This window comes from Aricia agestis, chromosome 12 (genome assembly GCF_905147365.1).
Source record: "Aricia agestis chromosome 12, ilAriAges1.1, whole genome shotgun sequence".
In the NCBI taxonomy this organism is placed as follows: domain Eukaryota; kingdom Metazoa; phylum Arthropoda; class Insecta; order Lepidoptera; family Lycaenidae; genus Aricia; species Aricia agestis.
In genome coordinates this window covers 15,512,654-15,538,787 of record NC_056417.1, presented here as the reverse complement: position 1 = coordinate 15,538,787, position 26,134 = coordinate 15,512,654, and the positions used below count along the sequence as shown (strand labels likewise).

Sequence of the window (26,134 nt, the reverse complement as noted above, 5' to 3'; positions counted from 1 at the left end):
CTATTATTTAAGTACACTGCTATGAAAATGGAAGCGTCGAAAAGCGAATGCGTGCGTGAATGCGAGCGCGCGCTGGCAAAAAACTTGACGCGTCGCGACGCGACGCTTCAACTCTGCCCCAGTGTGAGTTGAGGCTAAACTGAAATGATTAACGTTATCATAAATAGGTATGATGAATTACCAGAAAATAAAACAAGTGCAAAGGAGATAAAATACGTTTATTTCTTAAAATTTGTCAATAATAAATTCGATATGGTTCTAACCATATCTCATACATACAGACAATATGCTACGAGTAACCAAAGCCTCCATTATTACGTCAAACAATCTTAAAACCCATTTCCTTAAAATGCATTCGAAGATAATATCACTCCAGATTTCTGTTCAAAAATCTATAACAGGGCTTTCTGTAGCATGAACTCTAAGACTGGGTTGCACCAGAGGCGTGGGTAAAGTTAAAGTTAATTATGGCGTCCAAACACCCCATATTCTCATACGACATCTGTCAATTTTTCCGGTTATAGTTAAGGTTAAAGTTAGTTGGTGCAACCCAGTCTAAGGGCCAACGGTAAAACTCGCGCGGGCGCACGCTCGCGTGTGTATAATGAAAAATAGTACGGGCAGCGCAGGCGCGTGCGACGGAGCGCGGACGCGGGCGACGGACGAACGGACAAACGCACGCTTTTCGCAATCGACGTGGTTTCCGTTGACGTCTTTTTGCCACATAATAAATTAGTAACTAATCCATGGCAATCTACTCGACACAACTGTACACGCTCGAGATAAAAATTATACTAGCAGCGTTAAATGAGGTGGGCGCACGCGACGGGTGCCCGCTCGCGGACTCGTGATCTTCCGACGCGTGCGCCCGCGCCCGCATCCGCCAGTGTTTTAGCGTTGGCCCTTAATGTCATTCTAAGTTTCCGAATTTCGCCGCTGGAGGCGCTGCAGACGTTAAAATGGCCACTCGGGTGCACCGTAGCAATTGGTTATTGCAACCGACCTCGTTCCACAAAGAATAAGGGGTAATAGGATTAAGATTCATGAACAGCGATACCTAATTAGCATTTTAAATGCCTAATTTATAATAATATTAAATTATTCAATAATGTACACTTATAAGACACGAGAGTAAACCAACTGATTTAATACGTTCGCAACACGCTAGGGCCCGAAGTTAGGAAATGTGATAAATTCATAAAAGTATTTTAAATACTTTCATGTACTTACAAATCGTGCAATAAAATTTCATAATAAACACTCATATTTAACATAGCTAAGTATTGCTTTTTGTGTGACAAAAAAGAAAAACGTACAAGGGTTAAATATAAAAATACAACTTTTTCATATAAATAGTCGTCGTATGCCGTCATTTACACCAGTCCAAGCTACGGGCCCCATACTACAGTATACAGGCTTGTACTTAAGTTTGCAATTATTCAGTATAACATTTTCAAATTAACCAACAAAACAAAAATCAGTTGCCATCTCTACATCTCACAAAACAAGTGCTATTTTTACATTTGGGCGGTACTAACTTTAAGAACTATGGCCTATGGGTACTTAAAATATTGATAATGTATAAAAACTTTTTTTCATGCAACAGTCACAAATATTTTTATATTAAACTACCTGACCTTTAAAATATCATATCCACAGTTTCAAGACAAAATGCAGAAACATTGTTTTATTGAATTTATAATTTCATAAATTAGTACAGCCCCAACATCAGAACAATCTACGGACTCACAATAACCAAATTGAAAACAAAAACTCCACTGGTACTTAAAATTAACAGAAACGATCCACACACTCCAACCCCGACCCATCACAGCCGAGGCTCACACACTCTGCGGCTAAGCCGTCCGAGACACTTTGTTCGTTCACTCAAACTACAGCCTCCATTATTTAACTCTAAGTGTATTCCGTGGTCGTAACTACCTATATTTAGTGCTAAAATCATTATTAGTTTACAATTATTTTCACATTACTAATATAACTATGTTGTATATATTTTATTTACCAAAACCGTGAAATACAATGTCGCTAATAAAATATTTTGTCTCACTCTCGTCGGTAAGTCCTTTCACTTCACATCGAATGTCCGTTTACTGCTCCTCGGTCGATAATGTTACGAATCGAAAATTTCAATCTAGATTTTACTACACTTTTACTTAGAATATTCTAAGATAAATCTTAGATTAAAATTTGATTACATGTATCAAATGTAAAATCGTTGGCGCCTTACAAAAGATGGTATATACTATCAAAAGGCATTGGGATGTTTATACTTCTTCAAGTCACAATTGGTGTTATTATACTAGGTTGTCAACTACCGTTTTAGTCAAATAATAATTAAAGTGACCTGTCTTAATTTAAAATATCTTATTTTAGAAAAACAAAAGCATTTGTCCCAGATTTTATTAGTTATTTATTATATAAAACTGTGATTGTCATTCAGTAAAAAAAATAACAGTAAAAAGCAAATTTCATTTATTTGACTACCAAAGTAGCTAATTTTTCGAACTCCACAAGCCTACTAGGACTTTAGTTAACAATAAAATATGAATATTTTACTAATTATTTAAAAATCAGGTCATGAGTAACATTTGTGACAATGGGGATATAATATTTTTACTACATTAACCTTATATTACACCTGTGTTAACATTTAAGTCAAATTATAAAAGAAATAACACTTTGCCATTTGTTCACAAATTCACAAACCAAGAATCAATTTAAGGCATCCCTAGCTTGTTTTAATCACTGAACATGTGAAAATTCGACATAATATACAACCTATCAATAATTGGCTGTCATTTACGCGCAAAAATATAGCTATCACTCTTGTTTCACATGCCTGTGGAAAGTTAACTAAATATTTGTTGTTGTGTATATAAATGAAAGAGTTATGTAGCGATAGCTCAATGGCCAAACTTCTACATGTTCAGTAACCAGGCTATGTTATGTTTACTCAAAAATGACACCGAACACCATTAACAACATGGTCGAATTTATATTGATAATAATGAGCTGTCTACACCATTAAGATGTATTCAAAACAAACAAGCCAGCCAACTGAGCTAAAATTGCATTTTACATGAAAATAATATGCATGGTTTCATTTTGTTTACAATTATTTAATAGTATACACATATAAAACATTGTACTCTGCTCAAATTCGTATATTGCCTTTGAAAATATATTAGTCTAAAATATATTTTTCAGTGAACGAGAATAAGTTTATTACCAAGTTTTTACTCATCATATTTTCTCAGGAATGATGGAATTTTGCTTATAAATAACTAACTTTTATTGCACTTTCTAGTATTCCTCTTACATAATATTAAGTAAAGTTTTTTTTGTATTTTATTATCCTCTAGGCCTTTATTTTATGGACCAGTAACTCACGAAACTTGTAATCAGGGACCGTACCACAAAACCATTTTGAGACTCAAACAATTGTACGAGAATGTCGTGTCCTACCCTAACAAATGTGATATGACGTTGTTAGAGCAGGACGCGGCATTCTCAGCCGATTGTTTGAGTCTCAAAACGGTTTCGTAGTAGCCCTACAGCTTATAGCATAACTGCAGGTTTCTTCATTGTGAAATCTACAGATACAAAAGTTACAGTAAGGGCCTGTTTCACTGCTTCCTGATAAGGCTATCCACCACTTAATTTGACAGATGGAGTATGGAAAATCTGTCAAATAACCCTATAGGGCACCTTATCAGGAAGCGGTGAAACAGGCCATAAGTAACTTATATTTATCTGGAACTTCATTTATATATTTATTTATAGATATTGTGAAACACCCTAAGTATCCATTATTATTTGAATACAAAGAAATTCAAGCAGACATGGCATAAGGTATTCAAACGTTTGGAAAATCCAACACTTGTGACATGTAATGAACATTCTTCTCTAATTAATGGACGCCCAAAAGGGAACAGTTTCTAGGGTCTAGGCGTAAGTAAAATGACAGAGTTGTTACATTTTATTGTTATAATATGATTACAATTGAAAATACTATGTGTATACAATTAAAGATATATATTTATTCAAGCTTTCTATTATATTAGAGGTGAATTTACCCTGACACAAAATATAGCATCCATCTTGCCGTGCATAGCAAATTGTTGCCAGACGATGCACAATGCAAAACATCTGGGCTGTAACATACCTCAAGTCTCAACAATGCAAGATGAGCCGTCAATAAGGCGCTTTAAGTCAACATAAATCATTCGCTTATGAGATTTCTTAACATGCTGCTACTATAGTTAACAATTAGAAATATCTACTATATGCTGCATACAAAGATACAATCTTCACACATACTAAGAACAGACCTCCCACCCAGTGTCTCAGTGTAAATTCGCCTCACCCGAGCACCCCTCACTCGACAGGTATTGACTACCTCGAATTGTATTACAAAAGTAACATATCCTCACCGGTCCAACTGATTGCACTCGAGAACAGAACACCAACTTAACACGAGTTCGCGTCGCGGGAGAAACTTAAAACTGTACCACTAATCACTACACCAGAAACGTCAGGTTTCACTGTCGTCACTGTCAGTTATTGCTGGTTGACGGGCGTCACTCGATTGTCGTGTGAGACTGTCAACTGGTCTACGCCGGTCGTCAGGTGCGAGTTGTCTCAGTTCACTGTCATCTAGTCGACGTTGCGCGCCTCCAACTTGACTTCGAGCGTCGCCGGCTGCCGCCGCAGCAGGACGTCGGGCGTCGTCCGCTGCGGGGCGAAGCGCGCCACTGTCGAGTTGACGTCGACCGCCAGCAGGAAGTTGACGTCGGGCATCAGGTGCTGCGGGTCGACGTCGCGCGTCAGTGAGCGTAAAGCGCGCTCGGGCAGGGGGCGGGGCGCGGGGGGCGCGCATCTCTCACGCCGCGCCGCCGTCGGCAGCTCGTCAATATGCGCGCCGCTCCTCCATGTCGGACACCTACAAATAGTTTAAATTATATTGTATTCATCTTTATTTTTTACCACGCGGTCAGAAAACTAAAAAAGTTTTTCAAATACGGAGTTGTTTGGCACATTTCAGGACTGAAACGGTTGCTCCCAAATGAGACAATCCGTTCCCCAAATAATAAAAAACGGGCAATTTTCCAATAATCATGATAGCGTACTTTGTTTATACGCCTATGTGCAATAACTACGTTACATTGCGTCATCTTTCGTGTGTTACCGATTGGCATTTGGCAGCGACATAGTCGAGTCAAATGTAGGAGACTCTCATACGTATATTTTTATTTATTTATTTAAATCAGGCTACGTAGGCCCATACAATATATTATACCTTAATGACTAACATACATAAAAATTATATAAACTTAACAACTACACAGCTGTGGTGTACGCTACGTACGTGGTGCTTGGCGCGCTTGTGCGGCGGGTGGGCGGGGTGCGGCGCGTGGTGCGGCGCGTCGTCGTCCGGCGCCTCCTCTATCACGAGCTCGCCGCCCACACCCATACCGCCGCAGCCCTCCTCGCCGCTGTAACCGCTGAAACACACGTTTACTCACTTAAAATATGAAGTAATAGTATAATCTTAAGTTGAGATTGTATAAAGAAGTATAGTATTTTGCGAGTCAGGCCGGCCATAGGCGAACCGCATTTTGCAGTCGAAACCGACTGCAAAATGCGGTCGCTGCACGGCGATTTTAAATTTTCATACTAAATTCATATCCGCAATACACGGATCGCTCGAGCAGTTCTTGAGCGGTCGGTGCAAATTTGAACCCGACCGCTCTAGAGCAGTCGGTCCCGACTCCAACTTGCGGTCACCAATTTTCCTATTTAATCTTGTGGCAACTTCATTCTGTATGAGTTAAATGAGTAAAGCAATGCTCTAAAACGCTCCTTAGATCGGTCTATACGGAGATGGGATCTGTATGAGTTAAATGAGTAAAGGAATACTCTAAAACGCTCCTTAGCTCGGTCTATACGGAGATGGGATCTGTATGAGTTAAATGAGTAAAGGAATACTCTAAAACGCTCCTTAGATCGGTCTATACGAAGATCCGTACCAACGGTCCGCGTGACATTAAAACCAGTCATATTGTCGAGTAGCGAGTAGACATGTGCGCCGATGCTCATTTGACCGGCGGCGGCGTCTGGCATCTAATTTGCCGGCGGCGGCGGCGTCATCGGCGTAATCGGCGTGGATGGTGAAAATACGCCTCAATCTCCATTTAATTTATTATTTATTTCTATATAATGAAACGTTTATTTGAGACGCGGCTTCGCTCGCGTGGCATTCGAAAATCGCGTAAAATACGAATATTCTTGCAAATCTCCTTTGGAAACATGACGTTTTTCCAAGACCAAAAGTAGCCTATGTTACTCTCCATCCTTTCAACTACGTCTTTACCAAAAATCAAGTCGATTGGTTGATTCGTTTGGCTGCAAAGAAAGAGAAACAAACAAACACACTTTCGCATCTATACTTATTATAATAAAACTGTAGAAATGACAATTCTGTACAAAATAGAAGAATTAAACTTAATACTAAGGTCGCAACTCACAACACGGTTTTGCTTGGGTAGGGGCAGAGTTAAAGCCTCCCGCATATTAATCAAACGATACTCAAAATCTGTATGTTTAGTAATTAAGGTTAGATTAATTTCACTTTAAATGAATAACTTAGTTTGATCCTAAAGGAGAATTAAAACACAACACTAACGACATAGCACGTCTTTGCTTGGCAACATCACCAGGAGGGGAGGGGTTTAGTGGGGCGCAGCCCCCTCAAGTAGGGGCCGGGGGCTAAGTCCCCCGCATATTAATCCAGACACTCGAAATCTGTATCTTTATGTTAGATTAATTTCACTTTTAATAAGTAACTTAGTTTGATCCTAAAGAAGGAGAATTAAAACTCAACACTAACGACATAACACGTTTTTGCTTGGCAACATTACCAGGGGGGGGGGGATTTGAGGGGGCGCAGCCCCCCCAAGGTGCCGGGGGCAAAGTTCCCCGCATATTAATCCAATGACACACGAAACTTTATGTTTAGTTTAAGATATAATAAATTCACTCTTAATCAATAAGTTAATAATATATCTGCGAAAACCGTATTCAAATCGGATCAGCAGTTTTCGTGTTAAAGAAAAAAGTTTGATACAAAATCTTACTCCCTCTTTCGTTCCCTTAGAAGAAGAAAAAACGAAAATATCTAATTCTCAGTTGTTTTGCGCAGCGTAGACTGACAAGTGACAAAGAAATGCAAATGGCGTCGAAAAACATAGCGTTAACCAGTGTTGTCAAATAGCGATCTAAAAAATTACTAATTTTGTAAATAAAAAATCCTAAGGAAGTAATTGTGTAATGTGTATGCTTGTTAAACTATAGACGCCGATGACGCCGGAAAAAAAATCGGCGGCGTCGGCGTGACTAAAACGGCCGGCGGAGTGCGCTACGCCGGTCGGCGCACATATCTAGCAGCGAGTAGGATTTTGATGTGACTCATCATCGTGACTTGTACTCACGCGTAGTAGGGCGAGTGCTGGTGCAGCAACAGGTTGGCGGCCTGCACCTCCTCCTCTTGTATGGACACCAGGTTGCCGCCCGTCGTGCCCACCACATATTTCTCTGTAACCACATCATTCATATCAGCCTATATTCGTCCACTCCGGCACTCCTCAACATAGCCCTTTCTGAATGAACGGCGAGATGACCGATCTCCTGCTACTCGCATCCAACATGGACCCGCAACTAAACGGAGATCGAACCACATCATTATTCTTATTAATTTCGTTGCAGGTTCTAGCTTGGGACTCCCAAGACCGATTTCGCTTGTCCCTCTCCTGAGATAATTTTCGTGGTTGGCTACCGTTGTTGATCATGACATAAGAGTTGCAATGGTGGAAATATGTGCTGGCCAATTGACCATTTTTGATATTGTAATAGCAATTTGAATTGTAAATTAAATATCAAATATGTAGTTAACTGGTCAACAACAATAAAGAAATCTCACGTCAAAAAACCTTTGAAACTGGGCATAAGGGATATTTTATACTTTTCATGTATGTCACAAGTTATGTGTATTATGTGTACGTTTCATGATAACACATATCAAAATGTAGCTTAGTCGTTGATACCCATCACAATGTAGTTAACGTTAGCATGTTGAAGTGGGAGTGACAACGGTTGAAGCACCTTACTGTGTGTTAGAGTGGGACAGGCAGACTCACCCTCTCGCTCACCGCCCGCGCCGTTTGTGACGACGGTGATCTGGTGGCCGGCCATCACCAGACCGCTGCCTCCCGCGCTGTACGACAGCCCGTGACCTGCACACAGTGTTAAGTTAGGCGAAGCAAGTATAAAACATTATTTTCAGGCATGCATAAAAATATATTTTAACATTGCAAAGCCATCACGGCGGTTCTTCTTTAGAATAGCTTCATGTGCGCATTTTGAAGAGTGACAAAACTTTAATATTGATTACAATAAAACAAGACACGAGAGCACAACGATTTTTCAGCAATTGAACATTTTAGTTTTACTTAGTGTAAACTTCAAGGAGTGTTATGTTGCGTCATGTCGCATGGTATGTCGGTACCCGTTTCGACGTGATATGTGAATAGTCCCTTGCTATTACCAGCTAAGTACTGTCCTGGCGAGCCGGGCGCGCTCTGGCGTCAGCCAGGTGCTGCGGGGAAACAGGTACTGCGTGGACTGGCTGCTCGTGTTGCTGCTCAGCCGCTGTTGCCCGCTCTGCTGATGCTAAGTACTGACCTGGCGAGCCGGGCGCGCTCTGGCTGACGCCGGTGCTGCGGGGAAACAGGTACTGCGTGGACTGGCTGCTCGTGTTGCTGCTCAGCCGCTGTTGCCCGCTCTGCTGATGCTAAGTACTGATTTGGCGAGCCGGGCGCGCTCTGGTTGATGCCGGTGCTGCGGGGGAACAGGTACTGCGTGGACTGGCTGCTCGTGTTGCTGCTCAGCCGCTGTTGCCCGCTCTGCTGATGCTAAGTACTGACCTGGCGAGCCGGGCGCGCTCTGGCTGACGCCGGTGCTGCGGGGGAACAGGTACTGCGTGGACTGGCTGCTCGTGTTGCTGCTCAGCCGCTGTTGCCCGCTCTGCGGATGCTAAGTACTGACCTGGCGAGCCGGGCGCGCTCTGGCTGACACCGGTGCTGCGGGGGAACAGGTACTGCGTGGACTGGCTGCTCGTGTTGCTGCTCAGCCGCTGCTGCCCGCTCTGCTGCTGCAACAAACAGAATGGTCATAACGTTTACAACTACAATCCGTTTAGATTCAACAGTTTCAAATCCAAACATATACAATGATACATTTTACTGTGCAAATGTATGTACTTAATTCTGTATAGCACTAACAATATTCCTAGGCCATTCATTTTCACCAAGTATTGTCAATTTTTATAATGTTCATTTCAATTCATAATGTTTCAGGTTTACGTCAAGGAATACAACCTCACAAGAGTCAATGCGAATGATCACTTAGGCCGTTTCATCATTTGTAGTCAACTCAAAAATTTTGAGATTGTTTTTACACGCCTATTGTACTACCAGAGAAGTTGGTTCATAGGCAGATAGCGGGTCTTCGTAATTTGGTCGCGTCAAACCCAGCCGACAGATCACAATTATTAACATTGAAGTGACATGATCCGACCAAATGACGTGGGTCTGCCAACTGTCTTGGAATAAATTTCCTCGATGGTACTTTTACACTTGGTTTCTATGTTCTGTGGTCTGTGCAGTCCCGTGGTGATGGTCTCACCTGGTGGTCATGTTCCTCTCCGGTGAAGAGGTCCGGCGTGGGCTCGCGCGACAGCTCCTCCGGCGTCACCAAGCCCGACACGCCCACCTGCGACGGCGACGTCGGCGCGCTCCTGCAATAACACAATAGTTAACATAACACATACACACACACATACGCGTGCTCGCACGCACCCACACACAACTCTCAAAGAATTATTATTACTTATCAATACTAATATTATAATTCGAAAGTGTGTCTGTCTGTCTGTTACCTCCTCACGCCCATACCGCTAAACCGATTTTGCTGAAATTTGGTATGGTATCTCCAACATCACTTTTCCACATCAATCTGGTAAAGATTGACGCGAAACTGAACGTCTAACCCACGGATTGATGGACTGATCATTTTTTATTATGTACTTTTCGGTCATCAGTCAGGCGCCAATCACAGATTGATGGACTGAAGTCTAAACTAATGCCAGATTGACCGTGTGAACGTTGTCCATAGACCAAAGCATTACCTGGAGGACAGTCCGAATGGTGCGCGGAACTGCACACCGCGCGGGCGGCGCGGGCGGAAGGCGAGCTCGATGAGCTTGCCCTCGCTCTGCGGGTCGATGCGCCAGAAGCTGCCCTTGCCCGGCTCCTCCTGGCTGCGCGGCACCTTGATGAAGTATCTGGAATCATATGTAACGGATATTAGACCAATCACCAAGTCCCTGCAGTAGAAACGGGAAAGAATGGACTTTTAGTGACAAAAATTAAATTAAGAAATTTAAAAAAACCCCCGCCAAACAACTTTAAAAAGTAATGAAATAATATTTACTGCCTTCAAGTTCAAATAATTCCTAACTTGTGTAAAGTAATATTTTAGTCCATAATTGTTGTCAAGGTGTGTCGGGGGACCGCTAATGTAGATGTTTGATTTCACATAACAAGTTTAAGGATCAATTCACAGTGAACTGAATCGAGATAATCAGCGACTTGGCGGTTGTAGGTTGTAGTTTACTTAGCGGTCCCCCGACACACCGTGACAACAATTATGGACTAAAATATTACTTTACACAAGTTAGGAATTATTTGAACTTGAAGGCAGTAAATATTATTTCATTACTTTTTAAAGTTGTTTGGCGGGGTTTTTTTTAAATTTCTTAATTTAATTTTATTTCATACTTTTTAAACTTGTGTTGGTTATAGTGCAGAATATTAATTCCTATCAACAGAATCATATTCTCATGATTGCCATTTATCAATGTCTTTTTCTATGAGGCCGTTAATATGAGCCCAAACATGAAACCTCCACTTTGGGTTCATACGAAGCTAGGTTCCTATAGAATCCAGGTGATGCTGCAGTAGCGGCATGTAAATATTTAGTGTTTATCTACTTCTTACTGGTTATCGCAATCAAAATGAGCCCAAACATGAAACCTCTGCTCTAAGTTGGCTAGGAGTTGGATATCCTAATGATTACCAGGTGCTGCTGCAACACCAGGTCAACTTTCCATTATTATTTGTATACGTATATTGTATATTCACAACTAGAATGAAATATAAAACCCATCAAACGACTACACGTTGCTAACGGCCTTACATGAACCAGATAAACCCTGATTGTCCAGCACTGAGCAGGCTGATGATGATAAATTATAGCTAAGAACACTCTCGATCATGTCAGCTTTCAAACAAAAAAAAACTAGATCAAAATCTATCCACCCGTTTGGACGCTACAATGCCACGGACAGATACACACACAGACAAACAGACAGACAGACAGACAGACAGACAGACAGACAGACAGACAGACAGACAGACAGACACGTCAAACTTATAACACCCCTCTTTTTTGTCGGGGGTTAAAAATGGCGGAATACTTGTATCTAACTGTCACTTTGTCTATTATTCCGTAGAAAAAAACCTCTCTGAATTCTAAGCAACTATTCTGTTTGTATTTTCAGTAATGTGTTCTATTAGAGTTTAGATTATAATTTATAATCCCATAATGTCTATTGTATGTGTATTTTCAGTAACGTGTTTTATTAGAATTTAGACTGCTCATACCTGTTAAGACTGAGGTTGTGGCGTATAGAGTTCTGCCAGCCCTTGTCGGCGGTGCGGTAGTAGGGGTAGTGCTTGGTGATGTAGCTGTAGATGCCGCTGAGCGTGAGCTGCTTGTCGGGCGCGCTGGCCACCGCCTGCACTATGAGCTGCGCGTAGCTGTACGGCGGCTTGGCGTCGTCGCGCCCGTCCCGCTCCCGCGAGCGGTCTCGCTCCCTCTCGCGACCGTAGTCGTTCGATGACGCCTGCAAATTAACATCGAAGATAAAAATACAAAAAAAGGTATGTTGGTGATCATTAATACGCTTGGTGGAGACATAACCTAATAGCCATAAGAAAATGACGTGCAAGTAGTAGTAATCGTACCAAGCACGCAACTTGTAACTTCTGTTGCGAGATGCGTCAATACCATACACAGAAATTATTTGACACCAGCGTCTAGCACGCTTAGCCATCATAGCCCAAGTTTTTAGAAAAGTGGCAGATTGACAAAGGAAATCTTCCGTATTTCTACTGTGCTACTCTTCTCCTTCCGTAGCTTCTTTATAGGGAGTTGCCAAGTTAGCTTCTGCTAGTCAATATTACATTACTCACCGAGCTGCCGTTAGTGGGTCTGGGCTCGGAGAGCGCGGCGTACTGCGCCACCAGCCCCAGGTCGGCGTGGCGGCGGGCGGACGCGCCGGCGCCGCGCGGCGACGTCGGGCAGCTGTTCGTCGCGCTGATCGTGCCTGCAACGTGACAGTCAGGGGTTAGTGTTAGTTATTCAAGGCTTAAGCGAATATGCCTTCCCATCCTTCTTTCCAGTCCAGAGTAAAATGAGACCGCACAAAGCCCCACTACCCTGCAATGGTACGAGTCGCGACACGTCACGGCCAAATAATCCTTAATTAATGTTATCAGGTAAGCATCATCGCGAGGTAGTAACGCTACGGCACACAGTCACTATGGAACATGAAATTTCGCCTCGTTTTGTTGCAGTATCGCCGCTTAGTGCGGTCTCGCCTAAACCCTTAGGGCTCTTTTCTTGTCATGCGTATGTGCCCGCGCGCGGATCTGGTTCGCATGCGGATGACACCATCTCCTGGCCGCGCGCATGTTGCCTAAAAACATCTATAAAATTTCAGGATGCGGGGAACTTTCACGCGGACCAGATGCGCGATTATACGAATGTGTTATATGAAAGTAAGAGTTCTGACTCCTAACTCACCAGTGGGCGAGGGCATGGGGCTGCGGCCGTCGGTGTCGACAGGTATGGTGATGCGGAGCGGCGGGAGCGGCGGGCCCGCGCTGCCACCGGCCCCCTCCTCCACCAGCGACTGGAACTCCAGCCGGATGCTCGTCGACGGAAACCGGAGCGTGCATCTTGAATACACACGTGTGGTGACGTTAATAAGGATCGTTTTGGATTGAACCAATTATTAAAAATATTTTATCTATACTTAATTTTTTTTAGAAAATAAGGTTACCCCCTTACTTTCGAGCAAACGGGTCACCTGATGATAAGCGACTACCGTCGACCATGGACACTCGCAACATTAGAAGAGCAGCAGGTGAGTTGCCGGCCTTTACTAATGGGCTGTTAGTATCTTCCCTCTTAGATTGTTTAATATTGTCATACTAATGAGCTGTCTGAGGCCCACTTGTACTAATCAGGTTAAAGTTTTAAAATTTTTCCCTGTTTAACAAGGAATAACCATAACAATAAATTTAAAGCAGAGTTAATTTAACCCATCTGACATCCTTCAGATTACAACGTATGTTGTTTAGCAATTAGTTTGCCAATTTTATTAAAAATAAAATAAGAAATAGACTAAATCTAGATTCAAATCCTTTTTTTTTTTGTTAATAATAATCCCATCCCATAAAGGATATATTGTGATTTGTGACTCCTTCGCACTAGAGTATGCTATAATAAAGCTGTACTTATTTCCATTTCATCCATCTACAAAACAATAGTGCGTTAAAGAACCACAAATTCTACGAATTATGAACTTGTAACTATTGAAGTACCCATAAAATGTGTAATTTCTTAATTATCGCCTCGTTATCACAAATAATACTCCTCAAAAATACAGAAGCTGTGGTCACTGGTCACGGCGCAGTACTAATGAATGAAAAGTTTGAAGGGAGCGTTCAAGTATTACGTATTAGACATTAGAGGGGGAATGGGGTGTCTTATATAAACATTACTAGGCGTTACACGGGGAAAGGAAGGTTGAAAAAATTATATTAGCAATATATAAAAAACAACCCATTAACCAAGATTCAAACTCTTATGGGTGTCAGGATCAACACATATAAACAGGAAGTTGCTTCCTGTTTATATGTGGGCTGGTGATGATGAACTATTGCTAAGAACACTCGATAATTTCAGCTTTCAAACAAAAACACCATTAAAATCGGTCTATCCGGTGACATGCATATCAGAGACATTAGACAGGAGAAAGGTATGGTGCACAAGGTGCGTTAATACATAAAAGGAAGGTGGGAAAAATTATCAAAATATAGTTACGTAATACTTGAACGCTCCCTAAGTCTAATGTAACGGTCCACGGATAATGAGTAAATAACGTCACACTAATTGCCCGAAAAATGTTTTATTGGATTTTGATGAGGTCGTTGACCGTAGCTATATTTAACAGATACAAGCTGTTTGACCGAGCTTTGCTCGGTATTCAATAAAACACGAATAAAATGACATTTTCTAAAAATGTCATTTTATTCGCTAAGCTAGATCGATTTATCGCCCTCGAAACCCCCTATATACTAAATTTCATGAAAATCGTTGGAGCCGATTCCGAGATTCCAATTATATACAGGGTGTAACAAAAACAAGTGATAATACTTTAGGGTGTGTACGTGTTCCTTGTAGAGAGTTCACTGTGAAAGTAGCAGCGCTGAAAGACGAAAAAAAATTTTCACTTTTGTATGGGGAAACTCGTGACGCTCGGGCCCTCGCCCATACAAAAGTGAAAATTTTTTTTCGTCTTTCAGCGCTGCTACTTTCACAGTGAACTCTCTACAAGGAACACGTACACACCCTAAAGTATTATCACTTGTTTTTGTTACACCCTGTATATATATATATATATATATATATATATATATATATATATATATATATATATATATATATATATATATATATAATACTAGCTATTTGACCGAGCTATATATATATATAGCTCGGTCAAATAGCTAGTATTAATAAAGGAAAGGAAACAGTTTGAAGGCCAATGAATGCTGGAAATTATCGTACACGGTACAACTTATAGTGTATATCATAGGGAACGTGCAGTAACTATAGGTAGCGGAACATGTCAAGTAATTAATAATATAGGATAGTACGTTTCGGATTTTTACGCCCGCGCCAGTAGGCAGCTCTATCTATCTTTGTAATAGAGAACAGTGTGTAACAAAAATAAATGATAATACTTTAGAGGTGTGTATGTGTTCCTTGTAGAGAGTTCACTGTGAAAGTAGCAGCGCTGAAGCATGATTTTTTTTTTCATTTTTGGATGGGCAAGGGTCCGAGCATCACGACTCACGGAGTTTCCCCATACAAAAGTGAAAAAAAATGTTGGTCTTTCAGCGCTGCTACTTTCACAGTGAACTCTCTACAAGGAACATGTACACACTTGTATTATCACTTATTTTTGTTACACCTTGTATACCGATGGCAGGGACCTTAGTAACGACGTTCCGAAATTTTTTTGTAAAAAAAATCTTTTGATTTTTGATTTTGATTTTACAGAGATGATATATTTTATAGATATTTAATCTGAATAAAAATCTTTTGATTTTTGATTTTATAGAGCACTTTCCGGATTGGTGACACTAGCTCACAGTACATTTGTTGCACACGTTCCCTATACGTCAGTAAGATCAATAACTGATGTTAAACATTAAGCAAATGCCTACGTCATTGTTTTAATTAATGTTTGCACCTAGCAACTACAAATCCAGACTCAAGTATAAGATGACCACCAAATTGTAAGGAAAAGATTTCATTATAAGAGGATATTCATGATGACGTATTAATAATATAGATAACAGACGGCTGGCTGCGTTTCCACCAGAGCTGAGCGGAGCTGTTTTGAGAGGAATGTGTTTTTGAGAACCAATAGCATCGCCGCGGCTAAGCCGCGCTGAGCGATGTCATGTCAAAGTCATGTCAATGAAGCGATTCTATTGGTTTTCAAAAACACATTCCTCTCAGCTCTGGTGGAAAGGCAGCCTAAGGCTGGCCGCATACACACGTTTTCTGTATTCGATTTCCGAATCCGTTTTCCGTATTCGAAAATCCAAATGCATGGAATCAGTAGAAAATATATATCAACTGACGCAGAATAGCATCAACTGGTAATTATCATGTCGCTGGACAAACAAACAAAGGTAATTAAACCCCATAGAAGTGGGTTTTTTACCCCCATCACCCATGTATTACCATAGCCCATAGGTACTCCGCAGTGGTGTAAAAAGCTAATGGTGTTGCGACGAGGTTCGCGGAAACCGCGCGCTGGCACCACTTCATCGCTAAGTGTTCTATACAGGCCTAGGGCATTACATGGGCGATAGCGTAAAATTGGTAAGTCTTAATAATTATTAAGACAGGCGACTTACCTATTTTACTATAATTTCATTACAATAAACAGCTGTAAACGGTTCTCTTTGTCTGCAACATTGGAAAGTCATTTGGAATATTAATTTCACAAAACAAATTCAATATTTAAGTTATTTTCTGTGCAATCTGTGTAATCTTTTATATTGTGTGGGTAAAAAAAATCCAGTGCCCCAATCACTAGGTTGTTTATGATGATGACCGAAAACTGACATATTCATTTGTAATAAAGTAATGTTATCCCGAGTGTTATCCCAAGATCCAGAACCGCCAAGACGCCAATTCGACGTTTGGAAAGTATTTAAAAACGTGCGTCACATTAAAAGACAACCTCAGATAAACAGACAGAAAAAAGACAAGTAAGACATGAGATGATGAGAAGTATGATCATAATATCGCACCCCCAGATCCAACCATAGCTAACTCAAAAATACACTGTTATTCCAGTCCTAGATCTCTTTCTGCCATAAAATCATTTTTGAGGAAAGCGTAATTTCCAGAAAATGTTATGAACTACTAGAAGTGCTACCAACAGTAAACACTTTTAGTGTTAGTACCTAAAGGCTACACCAGAAAACCCGATAATCGCTACCCGCTACCGCCTACAACGTAATCGCACCGCTAACGACATTGTTTACTGGAAACCGGTGAAAATGGAACGTTTGTGTGTAAACAACGCAGTTTTATCGTCCACAGTCTACGCTATTTACATAACACTATGTAGTATGTACTATGTAGTATGTACTGACCGCACGTGTATAGTTAACCACGCGTTTTAAATTATAGTTTTGATGACGAACGCTATGGTCGACGTCCGGGGATGAAGTGGATAACTAACATTTTGTAACATCATTAGGGCAATGTATATGCAAACTAATAATTACGGAGTTGGACACTTCGGAGTTCGGACTGAAGGGGTAGTACGTAAGGAATAAAAATTGTATATAAAAATAGAGATAAAATTATGAATATGATAATATGTAAGTATTCATCATCTGGCTTATTAGCCATCTGGCAGGACATGAAATCCTCATAGTCCTAGACCTAGACCTAGAACATTTTTTTTATTTCTATCACGCTAATTTTGTGTGAGTAGCTTCATTTTCATAAGACAAACAACATTTTTATCTGCGAAAAATCTTGAAAGTGGTAGCTAACCTAACAGAGATAGAAAGGATTTCATACTTTGGTTCGATGGTCCTAAAATATGGATTGTTCTATTTGTAGAACAATGTTACTCTTAAATTATAATAACTATAAAGTATGTATAATATTAACCTACCAATACACAAAAAATCGGCTGGTTAGGGTTCCGTTTTAGGGTTCTGTAATCAACAAAACTTGGTTGACTGCGGTACCCTTAAACAGAACCCTACTATCATTTTTTTGATTTCAAATAATTTTCCAGATCCTAAAGCCTCAGTTTAATATTATGCAAAAATGAAAAACTAACATTTTCAAATTGTTCCACTTCCACCCAGTTCATCCACATTCCACTCACCGCTCACATCTTTAATACTTTTCTAGAAGCGAAGTACCTACGTTGGAAAATGGATACGTAGCAGTTTGATTGTCCTCACAATTTGTTCGCATTATAATGTGGTGACATCAGCCGCTTATCGCACATGCACACGAACCAATTTCAAAATGTTACAGCTACATTTCCTGAATTGGTGTGGCATCGCGTTACTTGCCAATTGCCATTATCAACATTTAGCTGCATATATTACAATTATTATCGTTATCAAAAGAACTCTAAATCAATAGTATGTTTAGTGTTTACTATCGAAGTGGATCTATTTATTAACCACTAGCTGTCCCGGTGAACTTCGTGTCACTTAAAAACCTTCCCTGGTTTAAATTTAGTTTGTTATTATTTTTAGCAATATTCCGCGAAAACAACTTCCACCTTTAAGTAAATGAGTGAGTGTACGCATAGACATGCGTACAGCACCTCCCTCCTCCCACACTGCCTATGCGTACACTCGCATGCAAGAACTTGCAAACACCACCACCACACAAGCAATAATGTTGGCAAATCCGTGCAAGGCCCCTCACCACCATGCAGGTTGAAAACCTCGACGCGCGTTTCGCCCCAACACCGGAGCATCCTCAGGATGTGGACTCTACGAACAACGTCCGTTAAGTAGAGTCGTAGAGTCCACATCCTGAGGATGCTCCGGTGTTGGGGCGAAACGCGCGTCGAGGTTTTCAACCTGCATGGTGGTGAGGGGCCTTGCACGGATTTGCCAACATTATTGCTTGTGTGGTGGTGGTGTTTGCAAGTTCTTGCATGCGAGTGTACGCATAGGCAGTGTGGGAGGAGGGAGGTGCTGTACGCATGTCTATGCGTACACTCACTCATTTACTTAAAGGTGGAAGTTGTTTTCGCGGAATATTGCTAAAAATAATAACAAACTAAATTTAAATTATGGATTTCCGCAAAGTAACGCCTGATTCCATTAACCTTCCCTGGACTTCGGGGATTATTTTAAGACTAAAATCAGCCCAATCCGTTCAGCCGTTTTCGAGTTTTAGCATTACTAACACATTTGAAAATCCATTTATATATAGATAGATTGAGCTGTTAAGACTGCCAAAATGTCAGAGAATTGCCCATATTTGATAAGCTAATTTTAGGATAGAGATGGTAGAGACAAGAGACCACCAGCTAGCCTCATAGTGATTAGCCTTCAAAACATCACGATTCACGAGCAAAATTCGCGAACGTAGCCGCAGACGAATGTCTGTCATATTCTAAGCTATTTTAAGGTCGTTTTTCTGTGATGGGTAAACTAGCGCATTTCACTGTTGGAATGCGAGGATTGATTTATATTTTGGTCCGCTGTTAGTCATTACGTGTTTGTGTCTCAGTTGCGCATAACATACAACTCGCATAATAGGTCAGGAGTGGACCAAATACACGGGGATCACGGGATATTCGCTCTTACAGAGGATCAAATACGATCTACTTTAGCGTGCATAGTGTACGCTCTCCTGGTACGCGAATATAGCTCCTCCCTCATTCGACATAGAGTAAACTTTAGCGAGTGCTGCGTACCCACATACGTCGCGGGATTCTCGCCTTTACGTCACTCAAGATACGGTCGGCTTTGGCCGGCGAAGGAGGGAGACGGCGTATCGATCGACGTATACACGTCCTTCACCTCGTGCCCTTTCGAACATAACCCGACAAAATACAGAAGTTGTCAACAATTATTATTATGCAATCAAACTGTCTGTACCTGACACGGAATGCCTAGTCGATGGAAATTAATTCATCATCATCATTCATTGTCTCGAAAACCCACCATAACAAAAGCCACGTTTCACATGAATCCCTTTCAGGGTGGGAGATTTTCAATTTCCTAAAGGAAATTGTCTACAGCAGAGACTAAATCCAGGGCAATCGTGCGCACTGCCCCTCTATCATGAGCTCTTAAAGCCAGCCAGAATACTGACTGGCTCGCATTTTGGTACCATGACCTCTATTTTCCAGCCAGTCAGTGGTCACGTGACACAAAACTCACTTCTCCATTGTTAACTGAGTAATAATTTCGTATCATTTGGTATCATGACAACACTTCTGACATAAGCTCGCTTGCTTTTACGTCAAATACAGCAATTCAATAAACACCAACCAACGAGTAGCTTTTACTGAATAGTTTACATTTTAGTAATTTTATTACATACTTTTTAGTCTTAAATTATATTGCTATTTAGTTGGTTAGTTACTTAATAAGTTATATTTTAGTCTATAGCATATATTTTAGTGAAAATAATTCGTTATTAAAACCAAAAAACTAAACATTCGAAGTGTCCAAATTTTTGGAAAACGATTAAGTATTCTCAAGTTAATCACGAAGTGATACATAAGTAAAGACGTAGAAACCTTAGTAATCCATTTAGTGTTAGTGAGGTTTCAGAATAATAACATAAGTGAGGTGTAGTATATTAGTACAATATACCTATATGTCTAGTCAACAATAAGGTTTGCATTTGTGCGATGAGCTAAGACTGCATTGATTTAGTACACAAGAAACACATACAAGGTATAAGGAACACAAGTGTTGTGTATAATTACTTTAAAACAAGTATGAATTTTCACCAAAAACCTACAGGTACAATCTTATAGTTGCATTGTAGGTTTTTGTGTTATTTCACAAACTATTTCCTTGTAAACCTGAAGTATTTTGGTATATGCATGATAAACACTGCACCAAAGAGGTAAATTCAATATTAAGTACTTACTTTTAACAAGAATTTTCAGAACACAACCTTTTAAACTTTAGATGTATGTATAACATGCTCCGGATAAACATTGACACACCTAAACTAATAGAAAAGTTAAATAATTGATAATATCATAGAATCCCAATTAGCTAAATTCTCATATGAGCACTTTTTCATTTATAACTTCTTCTCTTGACTACAATATGGTATTATATGATGGGAATAGTGTAAATCACTAAATTTTACTCAAAAACAAAAACCTACATTATAGTACTTTTCCAAAAAAGACTTACTTAATAAGAATTGCATAACAAACATATGGAACTTATTGTTCATAAAACATAATATTATCATAGGAACATATATTATTATGTATTACCAAAAATACTTTTGTACTTACCTCAATAATAATAATAAGTAAGTATTAGTTTTATATTAAATTAAAACTTAAAATACATGAGGACTTACTATGTACTTCTTAGGAACCTATCTTAGGAGCATTTCGTACAATCTTTTGATTGCAGTAGGTCTTTGTGTTATTTCACAAACTATTTCCTTGTAAACCATGCATGATAAACGCTGCACCAAAGAGGTAAATTCAAAGGTATTACTTTCTCAATAACAAGAATTTTGAGAACACAACCTTTGAAACTTTAGATTCATGTATATTCACGAATAAATATTAACACACACACATACACCTAAACTACTAGAAAAGTTAAATCATTGATAATATAAAATCCAAATTAGCTAAATTCTCATATGCACTTTTTCATTTATAACTTCTCTTGACTACAATATGATATAATATACAATGGGAATAGTCACTAAAACTCAAAAATATAATCCTACATTACTTATAGTACTTTTTCCAAAAAGACATAACAAAAATTGCATAACAAACATACTTATTGTTCATAAAACATAATATTTTCATTGGAACTTATATTATTATTACCAAAAATACTTTTGTACCTCAATAATAATAATATTAGTTTTATATTATTACATTAAAATTTAAAATACATGAGGACTTTAGTAAGTCCTCATGTATTATACATTTTAAAAAGATGTGGTCGTTTTAGGGACCTATCAGACAGAGTGGTCATGCGTTGAAGCATTTGCGTTGGTGACTGAGGAGCAATTCTGACACATTCAGAACTCCTCCTGTGTGAGTATATAGAGATACTCACACGGGAGGCATTCTACAACATAATACAACACAAAGAACACAAAACCCTTGACCGCTCTCTGTCTGAGATATCCCAGGCAATTTCCCATAGTTGCAACTTGCAATGCAGTTTCTAATTGTTATTGGTTTGCCAAATAAAAGTCTGAAATTATAATATTGTTTTTATCTTTCATCAAAAGTTTGTATTTGAACTCCTTTAATAATAATAAATTAATATTTACACAAGGGATATTTGATTCATCTTCTTTGATTTTAAGTGACAAGACCTTGTTTAAGATTTCCGCTGTATAAATATTTTTATAAGTATAATATAAAAGAGATTTACCACTTGCCTATCTGATACTAGGTTGATAATAAGATGTAAGACAAATATAGTACCTATTGATGAAAGCTGTGTATGAATATGTATCTAAGGTAGGTATATTTAAGTGAGAAAATAAATGAAAAAACATTTAAAAACGAGTATTTATTAAATTTCTTTTAATTAAAGCTTTTGAGTGAATATATATTATCTTCCTAGGACTTTGTCATCATTACACTTGCAATTCTTTATTATAAAATGTAGTACTTATAGTATCTCAGTGTTAGCAATCATCCTTTATCCTGAAAAATATTTGGTTCAGCGTACACAATACTAATAATGTAAAATGCCTTACAAGGCACGAAAAGGGGATTATTAAACTTATAAATTGCCTGTTTATGTTACAATAATACCTATTTGAAAGCTCAAAAAAACGTAGGTGTTCAAGAATGAGTTCAAGTTCAACAAACTATGTTCAACTCATGACATCAACTCTGTTGTAATGCATGTAATTGTAATCCACAAGTTTGATGCATTTCTAAGACTTTTTTATGATAGATTATTTAGCGTAGGTATCAAATAGGTATAGGATATAATAAACTTATCAATTTCTTGCATATAACATAATCTCTATAAACTTAATAACAATATCTACAACTCGGGCGAGTTAACTTGACACCTGGCTTAAATTTTACCCCTCCCTCGCTTCCCCGCGCAGCACCCCGCTCTCGTCGTACGCGTCCAGTAGCGTTAGCATATTATATCTGTTACCGTTACACGTGTGTTATTGAGTTTGCGTTTCGGAGTTATTTGTTAGTAGTTAATGGTTTTTGTTTTTGGATTTTTGTTGAGTTTTGTTGTGTTATTTGTTAGTTGTTACGTTTGAACGTTAAATTTGTTAAGTTTTTGTTATTCGTATTAACGTTTGAACATTGCCGTGCGTCTGTGGTATGAATTAGCTACTCACGGAATATATTAATATGAAGCTAGATACAAATTATCGGACGCATCCATAAACCTCGTATTCCTGCTGGGGAACCCTTGGGCGAGTCCAACTCGTACTTGGTTAATACTGTGGTTAGTGTAGCCCTATAAAAATAACTAGTTCCGGTAACGTAATATTTTTTTGAAATAACTTAAAATAAAAAAACTTTTTTTGCACTCAGTACTTAAGAGAAACGTCAATTGAACCAGGTGTCATGTTAATTCGCCCGAGTTGTAATTATCTTTTTTTTTGTCTCCTTCTTCTTCTTTTTTTAATTGCCGACTCAGTTAGTTGCCAATGTCAGAGAATTCTTTCTCCTCTAGATCGCCATGCTTGTGATAATATAAACATGAAGGAGTGTTATTTTCTGTGTTTTCATAAAGGGCTTATAAAATACCAAAAAAATATAAATAAAACCATTTACACATTTATAATAATTACCTTTAAATACAATAAATCGGTGCAAAAGTAACTATTCCTACATTGACCACGTTATATATTAGAAAATAGTATATTTTATAATAATAAATATCAATTTTTTTTAAACTATATTTTCATCTTGATTTACAATTTTTCCGTTAGTCGTTATGGCTAAGCCATTTCAATTCCTAAAAAAAAACAATTCCGTGAGTCAAATTTGACGTTTGTGTTTGACATTTCTTAATCCAGTTCAGAGACAATTATTACAGGTTACAACCATTCAGAACTAAAAGTTGTTATGATGCGAAAAAAGAACAATTTACTTTACAAGTGTTTTCTGAGCTGCGCGGATTAGCTCAGGTTTTGACAAAGTTAATGATCAGGCCCCTGCTCCGCTTTTGAGTGAATTGAGGTCAGTCTTCAGTACTACCCAAGTCTAGACTTACAGAATTAAACCGATATCGTACATTCCCACGACACTTTCATGTTTTCGACGTGTTGCCTCTGCCGTCGACATTTTCATATTTTCGAGGCAGTCGCTACCGTCAAGAGTCAAGAGGTTTATTAAGTACCGTACAGTCGATACTTTACTACCGCTACCGTACAGACGAGTAGCTCTGCTAACGTCGTCAGTCGGCCCTATCATATAATTTTTGACGAGGAGCCGCTACTTTCGACATCCGACACTTTCATGTTTTTGTCGATTGTAGCCGCTGTCGTCGACATTTTCATGTTTTCGACGAGTAGCCGTTCTAGTCGACACTTTCATGTTTTTGTCGATTGTAGCCGCTGTCGTCGACATTTTCATGTTTTCGACGAGTAGCCGTTCTAGTCGACACTTTCATGTTTTTCACGACTTGCCGCTACTTCTTGTCTGCTAGCCATATTTTCAGTTATAGTCCGTGCAATCCACGAAGACGCGCCCTACCACTTTTTGGGTGAGCTGCATCTTTCCCTTTGACCGTGACGCTCTTTCTTAATTGGTCTATTTATTGTAATGTGCGCGTGCACTCATAGGTAATTAGTGTGTACCGATAACACTCAAACATTGGCGAAAGCTTGCACACATAATATACTATAAACGATTAGGAGGAATTACATGGGGCGCGTCTTCGTAGATTGCACGGACTATATCGCGTTACAGGCTATAGCTTCCTCTAGTCGCCCGTTTGCACCAAGTAGGGAGTTCCCGTGGGCAGAGGTTACGCAACCCAATCCAGGATGTCTCAAGGATCGGAGCGGATGGCAGCAGTTAGGGACCCTGCCTTTGACCCTATCCAATTTCTGACCATGTTGGTGCTCATAGATGCTTTAGAAAGATCCTGTACACGGAAGAGTGTGCAAATTGACTTTATGTGTTCCATTGTTGCGTTTGAAGGTTTGTCCAAATTCCACCCAAATGGAGTATGATATCCAATAAGGCATACTTTGAAACGTAAGAAACTATCCATATTTTTGGGTGTTTGAACCAGAATATTTGTTTTAGTTAAAAACAAATATTCCAAAGGCGGAAACTGACATTTTTGACGGACCCTCATAAAGAATGTTTTAGACTAGCACGAATCGGCGCATGAGTACCGAAAACTATTCCACCTCAATTTTTTTATGCGACCCTCTTCAAATTGCCCTCCTGATGATATAAATGCATGTTGCCAGGGCGCAACCCGGTTCCATATTGTTTAAACAAACATTCTTTAAACAATTGCAAGGAATTGTTATTTTTCAACCGAACATTTTTTTTTATATTCTTTATTGCAATACCAATAAAAAAGGTCCTATGACTTTTTACGATAAAGTTAATATTTTTAAAGATATGAATTTTAAAGGTTCGAAAAACCTCAAATTTGGGTACTTTCGACCAATGAAAAATATATAAAAAAATAATAATGTCAAAGTAATATATATATTTTTAAATTCTATATACAATAGTTAATAATATTGTTATTAGAGATTTCATTGTTTATATCTTTTCAAAAAATTTCATTGTTTATATCTTTTTTTATCTTAGCAAAAGTAGACAAAAAATTATGCTTTTGTCTGGGTGCCCCCCTTAAACAATTACTTTATTTTAATTTTATTATTAATTATTAAAGTACAAATATAATTAAAGATTTTATGAAAAATTCAAGTGCCTAACTGTTACTATTATTGATTACGAGCAAATAAAGGCCAAAAAATCACGTTTCTTGTATGGGAGCCCCCCTTAAATAATATACTTTATTTTATTTTTAGTATTTGTTGTTATAGTGGCAAAAGATATACACAATCTGTGAAAATTTCAAAAAAATATTAACTTTATCGTAAAAAGTCATAGGACCTTTTTTATTGGTATTTCAATAAAGAATATAAAAAAAATTGTTCGGTTAAAAATAACAATTCTTTGCAATTGTTTAAACAAACATTGTTTAAACAATTGCAAGGAATTGTTATTTTTAACCGAACAATTTTTTATATGAAACACCGAACCGAACCGAACAATTTAATTCATGTTGCCAGGTCGCAACCCGGGGCACCGGGTTGCGCCCTGGCAACATGCATTTATATCATCAGGAGGGCAATTTGAAGAGGATCGCATAAAAAAATT

General features: G+C 39.0%; 1 protein-coding gene across 2 annotated transcripts in view; it reads right to left on the bottom strand.

Moving 5' to 3' along the window:
• Window positions 1-3,984: 3,984 nt before the first annotated feature.
• The window catches only part of LOC121732498 (forkhead box protein K1), a 45,093-nt gene continuing 22,943 nt past the window's right edge, over window positions 3,985-26,134 (bottom strand). The window contains exons 2-11 of one of the 2 annotated variants that reach the window (XM_042122398.1): window positions 13,006-13,160; window positions 12,393-12,526; window positions 11,802-12,043; window positions 10,265-10,420; window positions 9,763-9,874; window positions 9,124-9,229; window positions 8,217-8,312; window positions 7,512-7,614; window positions 5,390-5,525; window positions 3,985-4,963 (exon numbers count right to left, since the gene is read on the bottom strand). In XM_042122398.1, coding sequence (XP_041978332.1) covers window positions 4,931-4,963; window positions 5,390-5,525; window positions 7,512-7,614; window positions 8,217-8,312; window positions 9,124-9,229; window positions 9,763-9,874; window positions 10,265-10,420; window positions 11,802-12,043; window positions 12,393-12,526; window positions 13,006-13,160 — 1,273 coding nt within the window. In that variant the 3' untranslated portion in view covers window positions 3,985-4,930. The remainder of the gene's footprint in view (window positions 4,964-5,389; window positions 5,526-7,511; window positions 7,615-8,216; window positions 8,313-9,123; window positions 9,230-9,762; window positions 9,875-10,264; window positions 10,421-11,801; window positions 12,044-12,392; window positions 12,527-13,005; window positions 13,161-26,134) is intronic. The other variant, XM_042122399.1, reaches the window with a different exon arrangement.